The 13,995-nt window shown below is 34.9% G+C and overlaps 1 protein-coding gene across 8 annotated transcripts in view; it reads left to right on the top strand.

Annotated features, from left to right (window-relative positions):
* LOC309856854 (ubiquitin carboxyl-terminal hydrolase 9X-like) overlaps positions 1 to 13,995 on the top strand; it is a 163,198-nt gene that overhangs the window by 129,808 nt on the left and 19,395 nt on the right. For all 8 annotated transcript variants that reach the window (XM_082718527.1, XM_082718526.1, XM_082718524.1 and 5 more), the window contains 5 exons: positions 996 to 1,216; positions 3,282 to 3,472; positions 10,289 to 10,462; positions 11,916 to 12,057; positions 13,117 to 13,864. In XM_082718527.1, coding sequence (XP_082574653.1) covers positions 996 to 1,216; positions 3,282 to 3,472; positions 10,289 to 10,462; positions 11,916 to 12,057; positions 13,117 to 13,864 — 1,476 coding nt within the window. The remainder of the gene's footprint in view (positions 1 to 995; positions 1,217 to 3,281; positions 3,473 to 10,288; positions 10,463 to 11,915; positions 12,058 to 13,116; positions 13,865 to 13,995) is intronic.

Raw genomic sequence — 13,995 nt, forward strand, 5'->3', positions numbered from 1 at the left:
AGAATGGAGTCCCATATCGGGCTCTCTGCTAAGCAGGGCATCATCTGCTTCTCCCTGTGATAGTCCCCACTGCTCATGCTCTCTGATTCTCTCTCTTTCAAATAAATAAAATTTTAAAAAAGAAAAAGATGGCTAAAGGTACTAAACTTCCTTCCAATTCCATTTTCCTGTTTGAGAAATTATGTATGCATAAAAGTTGTGTATTTGTGTATCTCTGTTTAGGTTTTTTTTAATAGTTTCTTTTTGTTTATGTATGAGAGAGCATGCACACATACATAAGGGAAGAGGCAGAGGGAGAGAATCCCAAGCAGACTTCACACTTAGTGCAGAGCCAAGCTTGGGGCTGGATCTCACAGTCCTGATAACATAACCTGAGCCAAAAACCACAAGTCAGATGTACAACCAGCTGAGCCAGGCACCCCTAAGTTTTTTTCTTCGTAACACAAATTGGAGTATACTACTTGCAGCATTCTTTATTTTCTTTTGTTTAGTTTTTTATTCAGTAAAAATGTAATAGTACATAAAAATCTTACCTAATTCTACTTATTGGCCATATAATTTGCTATTTAGTATACTCTTATTTTATGTAATCTGTTTCCCAGATAGTGATTGATGTTCAGATTATTTTTGATTTATAATCGGTGATGAAGTATATAAAGTAATTTACAGTTCTAACAGACTTTTGAGATATACTGTCTTATTAATTCCTAAAGATAAAACATGGCTATAGGCAAAGCAGTTTTTACTTATAGTTTACACTAAGAAATTTAATATTATACTGTCTGACATGACTAGCAGATGGTGATAGATGCAGCATCAGTAAATTGCAGACTCCGTAGTTCTTAGAAAGGATCTGTATGGTGATACTGAAATGAAAATTTGGAGCGCTAGTTTTAGGTGACTATAGTAGTGACAGAATTATTGCTAATATTAGTTTATCAGCATAACACAGTGGCCAGTGGATGAGTCATTATGAGGATCTTTTCTTCTCTCAGCTTGTGAAGCTCTTACTGAATGGGAATATCTACCACCTGTTGGACCCCGCCCATTGAAAGGATTTGTGGGACTCAAAAACGCTGGTGCTACATGTTATATGAACTCTGTGATACAACAGTTATACATGATTCCTTCCATCAGAAACAGTATTCTTGCTGTTGAAGGCACAGGTAGTGATGTAGATGATGATATGTTCGGTGATGAGAAGCAGGACAGTGAGGTAAATTCTAATGATACATTTTTTCCTGTGTTTCAAGGTCTTGATTACTAAATAACGCTTTTTTTCTCTTAGAATATACTTCTTGTAGGACTTTTTTAAACTACTTTTGATGACAGGACAAGAATCTCTGAGCTACTATCTCTGGCATATCCTAGGGCTTATTATCTAACAAACTTTCATCTGAAGTTGATAATCTTTATTACAACTTTTCTGTTCTTCCAAGTATCAGTTAATGTAATCATGTTTTGTACAATGTGGTAAGTCAAATTGGGTGTTAAAAATTGACAAATTTATTTTAAAATGATTTATATTTTGATTTTTTAATTTTTTTAAGTATATTGTATTTTTCTTTATATATTACTTACCAGTTTCACCACCTGTGCCTATTCTTAGAATACTCTTAATATTTTTCTCATATAGTGATTTCTTAATACAAAAACAAACTTGTTTGCTACTTTAAATAATGTTGTATTGTCCTGTTAAAAATATTAGTAAATAGTAAGGATATGATCATGATACCGGGAGTATCCAGTACAGAATATAAGAAAGTTATGTGTTAGTGGCAAATCAGAGTATATAAAACTAAGATGTAGCTCTTTATACATTAATATGAAGACTTAATTTTGTTATTGTTTATATCAAAACTGTGTTTATTTTTCTTCTCCTTTTTCCTTTATACAAGTTCATAGGATTAATAGAGAAGAGAGAAAATACTCTAATTGTAGTAAGTGGTTTTTCTCCCATTCCTGTACTTGCCTTTTGTGAGCTAAAAACTAGTTTGCAGTCTAGTGGTCTTGGAGATTCTGAAACATACAGCCACCTGCACTCTTCTCAGAGCCTGACAAATCATACCATCCAGGCATCAGTATCTGAATATGTTCACTTTGTTGTTCTTGTTGTTATTACTGTTACTGTTTTAAGAATCCCCATATATGATGTGGTGCCCACAGCATTACCTGGTTAAGAACCATTGCTACAGAGAAAACTGGGGTATAAATCTTAGTGCTGTAGTTCTTGTTATTGGTAGGATGCTGAATTAAACGTAAATACTCATGGCTAACCGTACTGGCAAAATGCAGAAAATACAGACAAGATACCAGATTTCTTTTGCTACTTGGTAACTGTGTGCTTTACATTTTTTCAACAGTAGATTATTTACTGTGTTGCTTTCCTAGAGTGTGTTCTTCTCAATGGCAGAAACTGGGTGTTGTCTGTTTCTGTCATAGCCTCTGACACAGAGCAAACAATATAAAATAGTGTTCAGTGCTCTGTTTAAACAACTAAATTTTGCTATATAGAGAGTGTGATTAAGACCTTCAGAGCTTCTGTCCATGCTCTTTCTACCAAAGGTAGTCTCAAATGTTTTATTTATTAGTGGTTCTGATAATGCCACATAAATTATTTCATGTAATCTGTGAAGAATGCATTATCTCTAGGAAAAAATGAATCCTGGAAAGGCTAATTTACTTTCCCCAAAGTTATTTATAACAAATACTTATTTGTCTCTATTTAGGCTATTGAACTAAATCATTTTTTCTTATACTATCTCCAGTGGGTGTTCAGGATCCTTTTCCTCTTCCCCGTTTCCTTCTCCACCCCCAACACCTCCTCCACTTATCTATCCTCCTCTCATTTATTTATCCTCCTCTATTTATTTATCATCATCATCCTTTATTTATTTATTTTAGAGAGAGAGAAAGTGTGAGAGGGGGAGAGTATCAAGCAGACCTCCCCTCTGAGTGCAGAGCACAATGCAGGGCCTGAGCCCAAAACAAGAGTTGGACACTTAATTAACTGTCACCTAGGCTCCCCTCAGGATTATTCTTTTATGAATTTGAATTGATAATTCATCTGTGAAGGAATAAGCACTAATACTGTAAATTGAAAGTTGTGTGCTTTGGAATGTAAAATAATGCAAATCATTTATTTGTCTCAACTTCTGAAGTTAGGCTAGCTCATCAGTGATGGGTTTTTATTTATTTTTGGTTTTGGTGTTTTGTGTTTTGTTGTTGGTGGTGTTTGTTTGTTTGTTTGTTTGTTTGTTTGTTTGTTTTTTGGTCTCTAGAGTAATGTTGATCCCCGAGATGATGTATTTGGATATCCTCATCAATTTGAAGACAAACCAACTTTGAGTAAGACAGAAGATAGGAAAGAATACAATATTGGTGTCCTAAGACATCTTCAGGTCATCTTTGGTCATTTAGCTGCTTCCCGACTACAATACTATGTGCCTAGAGGATTTTGGAAACAGTTCAGGTATATTGTGGGTGGATTGATTTTATAAAAATTTCAGTATATTAACTTAAAATTTATATGTATATATATAATAATGTATAATTATTTAATATTTTAACAGTAGTGATACTCTAATGTCATTCGGTTTTTTCTTTATCTTTGTCTTGGTAGAGGGATGTAAAAACTCATGTAAAGGGAGGCAGGCCATATTCTTTAGTTTCTTAAGATATAATTAACTTTTTATTGGGGAAAACTTCTGCAGAAACAAAATCCTAATATGTAGTCATTTCCTGGATTCAGCAGTTCTCAACTGAAATAAGTTAGACATTATGGCTTTTTCTTTTATGTATCTCTTTTTTAAATAAGCATAACTATGATATCACCCTACCTAAATAAAAACTATGTAATATCACTACATTTAAGTTACTCTTTAAATTTACCAAGTTGTTTAATTTTTCTTAATAGTGTGATTTTTTTTTTAAATGCAGGATTAAAACGCATTTACTGCAGTTGGCTGGTAGTTCTGTGTGTGTGTGTGTGTGTGTGTGTGTGTGTGTGTAGATATCTATATGATAGATCTGTATGTATATGTATATGATACTAAAATGACACTATCAGTCTGTAAATTTCTGTGTTCCACAATTGAACTATTCATCTATGTCCGAAGACTGATTTGCATGTATAATACTTATTATTTTGTCACCAGCATATACCTTTTCTCCCCTCTAGCTATTTCAGTGCTTTTTTTTTTTTTCCCTAGGTTATCTTGTGTCTGACTCAAGGTTTTATTCAGTAGTCTAGTCAGCATTTCTTGTTTTTTCAAATTATTATGCTACTATATTTTGAGCTTTTATCTTAAAATCTTTTATTCAGTTATTTGTATGTGTATGTCTTTTTTGTATGTTTATTTCTACATGCATAGCAAGATTTATAGATAATTAGTTTTACTCTTGAATTATAATGTTTACTTAATTTGTAATGTATCTCTGCAGTAACTTTCTTCACTTAATGGAATACCTCATAGTTTGTCTGCAGCTTTGTGCTACCTGTATTCTAAATATATAACATGAAATTCACCATCATGAATTGTAACTTTTTAAAAATGTACAATTCAGTGCCAGTTTAGTGCATTCAAAATGTTATTCCCCGGTTTTCCCTACTTCCACCACTGACAACAACAAAAAAAGTAATGTTCTTTCCATATGAATTCGCCTGTTTTCCTTATTTCATATAATTTTAATTATATAATATGGCATTTTTTATCTACCTCCTTCCACAAAGCATAATGTTTTTAAGGTTCAGCCATTTTTTTAGCAGGTATCAGAACTGCATTTCATGGCTGAATGATATTCCATAGTGTGGATGGATACTCCACAGTTTGGTTGTTTCTTCATCAATAGATGGACATTTCATTGGTTTCTTTCTTTTGGCTGTTTGAATAGTGATTCTATCAGCTTCCATGTTATAAAAGTTTTTGTATGATTTTCATTTCATTCATAAACACATGAGCAGTATTGGTACTAGGCATGTAGTAATTCTTTTTAACTTTGAGAAACCATCAGAATTCCATGTCCTTGAAAGTCGTTTTACTTTGTCACCAGCAAAATTAGGTGGTTGCAGTTTTTTTAATAATCAGTATTTCATTCCTTATTTTTCATGTTTTCCTTTTCTCTTTTTTGTTTGTTTTTGTGATGGCCTTCCTAGTTGGTGTCAGGTGATACATTATTGTGGTTCCACTTTGCATTTCCCTCATAAAAGCGTTGAATATTTATTAATATATTTATTGTTTTATTTTGCTTTAAGAAGAATTTAATCATCGTACTAGGTCTTATAGATAAGTGATGCACAAATATTTTCTCCCATTCTGTGATTTGCTTTTCATTCTCTTTTTTTTTTTTTTTTTTTTAAAGATTTTATTTATTTATTTGACAGACAGAGATCACAAGTAGGCAGAGAGGCAGGCAGAGAGAGAGGAGGAAGCAGGCTCCCTGCTGAGCAGAGAGCCCGATGCGGGGCTCGATCTCAGGACCCTGAGATCATGACCTGAGCCGAAGGCAGAGGCCTTAACCCTCTGAGCCACCCAGGCGCCCCTGCTTTTCATTCTCTTAGTAGTTCCTTTGATGCAGAAAATTTTTTAAATTTGAGGAAAGTTCTTTTCCCTATTTTTTTTTTCAGGTTTCCATTGTAATGCACTATTTTTTCTATTGTTGTAAAACATGCATGACATAAAAGCATTTTCGATTTTTTTTTTTTTAAGTTTTATTTATTTATTTGGCAGAGATCACAAGTAGGCAGAGAGGCAGGCAGAGAGAAAGAGAAAGAAGAGAAAACAGGCTCCCTGCTGAGCATAGACTCTGGGATCATGACCCTAGGTAGAGGCAGAGGCCCTAACCCCCTGAGCCACCCAGGTACCCCCATAAAAGCATTTTAAATGCTTTTTGGTGTACAGTTCATTGGCATTGAGTACATTGACATTTTGTACACCATCAATGAAATCCAGAGCTTTTTTCTTTCTTTTTTTCTAAACTGAAACTCTGTATTCATCAGTAGTAATCCCCCATACTGATTTTTACATGTTGATTTTTATATCTTTAAATTTTGTTGAATTTGTTGCTTGAGTTCTAACGACTTTTTGTAAATCTTTAGGATTTCCACTTTCAATACTTGTGTTTCTTAATTTGCCAATTTGTATTGGCTAGCAGACCTTATAGTGCTTTGAAGAAATACATCCCTGCCTGTATACTAATCTGTATACTAATCTAAAAGCTTTCAGCCTTTAACTATTTAACCTTGACCTTACAGCATATGTATTAATAATAATTGACCCCATATGGATCAAGTATGTAAACATAAGAAATAAAACTATGAAGTAGAGGGGCGCCTGGGCGGCTCAGTGGATTGGGCTGCTGCCTTCAGCTCAGGTCATGATCTCAGTGTCCTGGGATCGAGCCCCGCATCGGGCTCTTTGCTCAGCGGGAGCCTGCTTCTCTCTCTCTCTCTCTCTGCCTGACTCTCCGCCGACTTGTGATCTCTCTCTCTGTCAAATAAATAAATAAAATCTTAAAAAAAAAAAAAAAAAAACTATGAAGTAGAAAACTTATAGAAGAAAACAGAGGCAGAATACTTTAGTATGTTGGATTTTGCAGTGATTTCTTGGTATGACAGTAATAAGCAATAAAAAATACCCTAATATTTCATTTCTGGTGAAAATATTCTTCAGTAGTGAAGGGAAGATAAGTACATTCATTCTCAAAGGGAAATGTGCAAAGAATTTCCTCACAATCAAAATTCCTCTGTAGGCAGATAATTTACCAGAGAAAATTGGGAATTGCAAAAATGAAAGAATGTCAGAAATGTGAAATAGTGTGTATCACTCTGTGATTCAGTTAATGAAAAGGAAATCATTCATTATATTATTAATTTAACACATTTTAACATACCAAAGAGAAAAGTGAAGGCTATTATTTAGCTGTGATACTTCTTTGTTTTTGGTTTTTTTAAGATTTTATTTATTTCTTGAGAGGGGGAGAGGCAGAGGGAGAAGGAGCCGAAAATTTCCCTCAGAGCAGTGTGCCTGAAGCAGAGCTCTCAATATGAGGTTTAATCCCAGGTTGGTGGGATCATGACCTGAGCTGAAGGCAGGCAGTTAACGAGCTTTGCCACCCAGGTTCCCCACTTCTTTGTGTTATATGAATGCTGAAACATGAACTCTGCATGATGACTTATGACTATTTATAGAGCAGATGTTAAAAGATAACAGATGCAGATAAAAAGCTAACATATACATTGAAATAGAAAAAATATAAATAAATAAATAAATAATATAATTAAGTATAATTAAATAATTCCCAAAAGGATAAAAAAAAAATCTGACACATAAACAATAAAATAATAGGATAATATGCCTAAATGTAGTTATATTAGTAGTAATATAAAATGAAATTGTTCCAATTAAAAGCCACAGATTGTTAGATGAATTAAAAAACAAGTGGGGGTGCCTGGGTGGTTCAGTGGGTTAAGCCTCTGCCTTCAGCTCAGGTCATGATCCCAGGGTCCTGGGATCGAGCGAAGCATCGGGCTCTCTGCTCAGCGGGAAGCCTGCTTCCTCCTCTCTCTCTCTGACTGCCTTTCTGCCTACTTGTGATCTCTCTCTGTCAAATAAATAAATAAAATCTTAAAAAAAAAAATACAGGTGTAAATTATCTGTACCATGCAAAATACCAAATTTAAATTTAATGCTGTGAATTAAAAGTAAAGAGAGAAAGCATATGAGAGATCAGTACACATATGAGATTGGTAAAATAAATGTAGTGGCAACACCAGTACTGGCTGGGATACTGAGAAATGGGATCACCTGTTGCTGGTGTGAATATAAAATAATTCAACTATCCTAGAAGGCAGTTTAGCAGTTTCTTCTATATTCCAGTAGTTGCAGCCCTGAACAATTATGCCAAAGAAAAGAAAATTTAGGTTGACACCAAAAATTATACACAGATATTCAGAGCAGATCTGAATAGCACCAGACTGGGAATAACCAAGATGCTCTTTCACAGCTCAGTCATTAAATGAACTGGTACACTCATATTAGATACTAAAAACAAAGAACTTGGAGTGCCTTAGTGGTTCAGTTGTTAAGCATCTCCCTTTGTATCATGTTAGAACCCAAAGACCTGGGATCTAGCCCTGTATCAGGCTGTCCACTTGGCGGGAAGTCTGCATCTTCCTCTCCCACTCCCCTGCCTAGTGTTCCTTCTCTCACTACGTCTCACTCTGCCAAATAAATAAATAAATAAATAAATCTTCCCCAAAAAAGTCTTGGTACATACAGCAACTTGGGTGGATCTCAGCATTTTGCTGAGTGAAAAAGGCTAACTCCAGAAGGCTATATACTATATAATTCTCTTCATATAAAACGTTAGAAATGGGGGCACCTGGGTGGCTCAGTGTGTTAAACCACTGCCTTCGGCTCAGGTCATGATCTCAGGGTCCTGGGATCGAGTCCCACATCGGGCTCTCTGCTCAGCAGGGAACCTGCTTCCTCCTCTCTCTCTGCCTGCCTCTCTGCCTACTTGTGATCTCTCTCTGTCAAATAAATAAATAAAATTAAAAATGTTAGAAATGATGAAGTTTTAGAAATGAAAGAAAGACTAATGTTTGCCAGAGGTTGAGAATAGGTGGCAGGTAGTTGGGTATTATCACAGAATGAATGATTGAGAGAGCCTTATGGTGGTTAACTGTTCTATATCTTGACACAAATACATAGAAGTCACAAAATTTCATAAAACTAAATACCATACAGATATAAGTAGAAGTAAGCCTATAGAAATCTTAGTAACATTGGAGCTTGTGTCACTATTACTGTCTTGATTGTGATATTTTGTAGTTTTGTAAGATGTTACTATGGGATAACTGTGCAAAAGACACAGGGTATATTTTGTGTTATTTTTTAGAACTCTGTGTGATTCTACAGTTATCTCAAAATTGTTTTTAAAAATCAAGTTGTAGGGGGAAAGTATTTATGTATTCCAAACATTCCAAACACTAATACCAGAAATGTTGAAAGACCAAAACTTAAGTAACTTTGAAAAAACAGTACTTCAGGTCAATATTAAAAAAACAAAAAAAAAGTCAGTTTCTAGAAATTAAGAGTATGGAGGGTTTGCTACTAACACGGTAGCCTTAGGAGATGTGGGGTAGAGGGTGAGGACTAAGATAGGGTTTGTTATATTGATTTTGGTGGTCATTACACAACTGCCTGCATTTGGCAGCATACATATTCTGCTCCAAAAAGATTTTATGTTATTGTCTATAAATTTAAAATTAATTTTAAAAAACAATCAGCTAAAAATAAAAAATAAGCAACTAGTTTTTAATTGTAAAAGCACACCACACACAAAAGATAATAAACCTTCTTACCAAATTTTAACATTTTACCATGTTTTGCTGAAAATTAATATATTTTATTCCCTTATGTATATTATTATTCTGTAACCACTAAATGTTACCAATATCATCCATCATAACCTGATATTAACAACAACAGTTCTCATTTTTTGTTCAGACACTTGGTATTTTGTCTTCACAGGATTCTGTTGGCCTAACTTTATTTTTATTTTTTTAACTTTAAGTAAACTACTAATAATGAGGGGCTCAAACTCACAACCCTCAAAGCAGGAGTTGCATGCTCTACTGACTCAGCCAGCCAGGCACGCCTGGACTAAATCATAAATTCATTCAGATTACTAGAAATTCTCTAGAAACAGGACAAAGCTTTTCTTTTTTCATTTGGAAAAATAACTTTAAGAATAAATTGCTGTGAACTTTCCAATATGGCATGGAAGATTTAAGAACTAAATGTCAAAGCAGTAAAGTAATAGTTGTTACTTAAAATAACCACATAAGAATGGGTTTTCCTTCTTATGTTAATGCTCTTTACTTGAATTGAAAATGCCCAAATACACTGTTCCATATAGAAGAAACCATTCTTTTTATTTTTTTTTTCTTTTTTGAGGACACCATTTCTAAAGCCTGCTATCTATAATTTTATGGCAATTCTTTGACATTATAGTTTTTACTGCAGACTTCACTTCCATTGTCATTGCCGTTGCTGCTCAGTAGATAGTGTTTACTGTTTTATTTCCCTTCTGATATGAATAAAGGTTTAGCTTACATTTCTGACGTTTTTGTAGTGGTTATGAAAGGTAAAATATGGATAGTCTGGGAGCATAGTAACTATTATATTTATTTATATAATATAATATTATATAAATAAGTTTATTATATTATTATTTATATTAAACTAAACTGAACTTTATTCTGGGTTTTTTTTTTCCTCAGGCTTTGGGGTGAACCTGTTAACCTTCGGGAACAACATGATGCCTTAGAATTTTTTAATTCTTTGGTGGATAGTTTAGATGAAGCTTTAAAAGCTTTAGGACATCCAGCTATACTAAGTCAAGTCCTGGGCGGTTCCTTCGCTGATCAGAAAATTTGCCAAGGCTGCCCCCATAGGTAAGTACTAATTAAGGTTTTTATTTCTCCAGTTTTAGTATAAACCAAAGCCTTAACTGACTGACTCACGGGGGGAGAATCTTTTTTTTTTTTTTTTTTTTAAGATTTTATTTATTTGACAGAGAGATTACAAGTAGGCAGAGAGGCAGGCAGAGAGGAAGGGAAGCAGACTCCCCGCTGAGCAGAGAGCCCCATGTGGGGCTCCATCCCAGGACCCTGAGATCATGACCCAAGCCGAAGGCAGGTGCTTTAACCCACTGAGCCACCCATGCGCCCCACGGGGGTAGAATCTTAAGCAGGCTCTACATGCTCTCACAGATTACTAGAACACATAACATAGGTAGCAAGCAGTATGAAAAAATATAAAGAACTTAACCAGTGAGGTCAGACAGGCCTAACCTCAAATCATAAAGTATACCAGATTAATCTCTTTGAAAGGCCCCCTCCCACTTCAGTTCCTTATCTGTGAAATAGGAATGGATATACGTAACAGAGTTATTTTTCCTAGCACTTTTTTTATGAAGATAATGATAAACAATAATACGTATAAAGAATTTTAAGAGGGATGTCTGGGTGACTCAGTCAGTGAAACAAGTGGCTGCCTTCAGCTCAGGTCATGATCCCAGAGTCTTAGGATCAAGCCCCACATTGGGCTCCCTCATCAGCAAGGGGTCTGCTTCTCCCTCTCCCTGCTATTCACCCTGCTCATGTTCTCTCTCTTACTCTCTATCTCAAATAAATAAATAAATAAAATCTTTAAAAAAAAAAAAGTGTCCAACATAGGGTCACTTTCCTGGCAGTAGAGCATGAATTTCTTGATCTTCAGATAATGAGATTAAGCCTCACATTCAGGACAGAGATGACTTTTAAAAATTAAAACTTTTGGGGGCGCCTGGGTGGCTCAGCTGGTTAAGCGGCTGTCTTCGGCTCAGGTCATGATCCCGGCGTCCTGGGATCAAGTCCCGCATCGGGCTTCTTGCTCAGCTGGGAGCCTGCTTCTCCCTCTGCCTCTGCCTACCACTCTGTCTGCTTGTGCTCACTCTCACTCCTCTCTCTCTCTGACAAATAAATAAATAAAATCTTTTAAAAAAAAAAATTAAAACTTTTGGGGTGCCTGGGTGGCTCAGTGGGTTAAAGCCTCTGCCTTTGGCTCAGGTCTGGATCTCTCGGTCCTAGGATCAAATTCTCCCTCGGGCTCCCTGCTCAGCTGGGAGTCTGCCCTTCATCTCCCTCTGCCCCACTTCCCCTTCTCATGTTCTCTCTCTCAGTCTCAAATAAAAATCTTCAAAAAAAAAATAAAAAGATAACTACAAGATTATTAATAATTGTCTGATTAATGCATTTGACATGATATAATAGAGACTAAAAATGCATTTTGCATCAAATTTACAACTAAAGGATAACTAGAAACCTAAGGAATAAATCCTTTTGTCTCTTAAAATAATATCTTTAGATACGAGTGTGAAGAATCTTTTACAACTCTGAATGTAGATATTAGAAATCACCAAAACCTTCTTGATTCTTTGGAACAGTATATCAAAGGAGATTTATTGGAAGGTGCAAATGCATATCGATGTGAAAAATGTGATAAAAAGGTAAGTACTGTCTGATTTTAAAAATCAGTAATAACGTTTAACAGAACTGGAAGATGTCAGAGTTGCTTGTGTTCGGCATCAAAATCCACCACTCTTCTAGCTCTGCTTTGTTACGGTCATGGCAGAGAGGCAGTTACAATAACTTATTTAAGATTTGTCAGGTAAACTATTGAGAGAAAATACAACCAGTGGACTTAAAACCATTTCATTGGATAATTTATTTAGATGTCACAGTTGCTATTGAATTCCTCAAACTAGAAGGGCTGATAATAGAAAATACTGTTCTTTTATAGTTCAGGTTACTCTTCATGTTTAGAATCGCTCATTTTATTTATTTACATCAGATTTTCATAACCACTTGCAGTTTTTAAACACCAGATTTCATTTTTTCAACCCAGCCAATTAATTTTATTCTAGCAACTCAAACGGTTAAGAATGGAATGATAACAGGTCTCTGGAGGTGGATATTACAGAAAGATTTTTCTGAACCCTACTCTCATCCCCTAACTACCTGTATTATTCTGACAGTAAGCACCATTTAGATCATGATCTCTAAACCCACAATATTATCTGCTACCTACAGATGTCAGTTTCCTCTGAGGCAGTCTGTTTTTTTACATATCCTACCACTCTTTCTCCTCATATTTTCAACTATGGACCTTGAGGTAGGACCTTTTCAGAACAGAATTAAATATGTTAATATGTGTGCAGCATTTAATGTGTTATGTGACCATAAGTGCCATATGTATTAGATGCTGTTGTTATGTACAATATTTCTTAAGTTTGCTCACAGCAGGTTCTGTTCATTAGCATAGAAATAAACATCAGAAAAGTAACATGATCAGATAGAGTATGGAAACATGTAGTCATTAATTTCTGTGTCACATAAGACAGTAATTACATATTTTTAGACAGTATAAATGTTTCGAAAAAGTAGTAACAAAATGATTTTGATTGTATTCATTTTCATGTACTTCTCTATTTCTGAATAAATCTTTAAATTTTTTATGTTTTATTTGGGTTATAAAAGCACCTGTTTATATTCACTGTTTATTGTAGGTTGATACAGTAAAGCGCTTGCTAATTAAAAAGTTGCCTCCTGTTCTTGCTATACAATTGAAACGATTTGACTATGACTGGGAAAGAGAGTGTGCAATTAAATTCAATGATTATTTTGAATTTCCACGAGAGCTAGACATGGAACCTTACACAGTACCAGGTGTTACAAAACTGGAAGAAAATAATGTAAACCCAGACAAGCACTTGATACAACAGAATGAGCAGTCTGAAAGTGAGACAACAGGAAGCACGAAATACAGACTTGTGGGTGTGCTTGTACACAGTGGTCAAGCAAGTGGAGGACATTATTATTCTTACATCATTCAGAGGAATGGTAAAGATGGTGAGAGAAATCGCTGGTATAAATTTGATGATGGAGATGTAACAGAATGTAAAATGGATGATGATGAAGAAATGAAAAATCAGTGTTTCGGTGGAGAGTACATGGGAGAAGTATTTGATCATATGATGAAGCGAATGTCATACAGGCGCCAGAAAAGATGGTGGAATGCTTATATACTTTTTTATGAACGAATGGACACAATAGACCAAGATGATGAGATGATAAGATATATATCAGAGCTAACTATCACAAGACCCCATCAAATTATGTCACCAGCCATTGAGAGAAGTGTTCGAAAACAAAATGTGCAATTCATGCATAACCGAATGCAGTACAGTTTAGAGTATTTTCAGTTTGTGAAAAAACTTCTTACATGTAATGGTATTTATCTAAGCCCTGCTCCAGGTAAGTTTCTGGAATTTAGCTTTTTATCAATAAAGAATAATTTTTATTTCACTTACAGGATTTTTTTTCAGCTGTAAATGCATATTGATATTTTTAACTGAAGGTTTTTTCAGTTCCCTTCAGATTTCTTT

This window comes from Mustela nivalis (genome assembly GCF_964662115.1).
Source record: "Mustela nivalis genome assembly, chromosome: Y".
NCBI lineage: Eukaryota > Metazoa > Chordata > Mammalia > Carnivora > Mustelidae > Mustela > Mustela nivalis.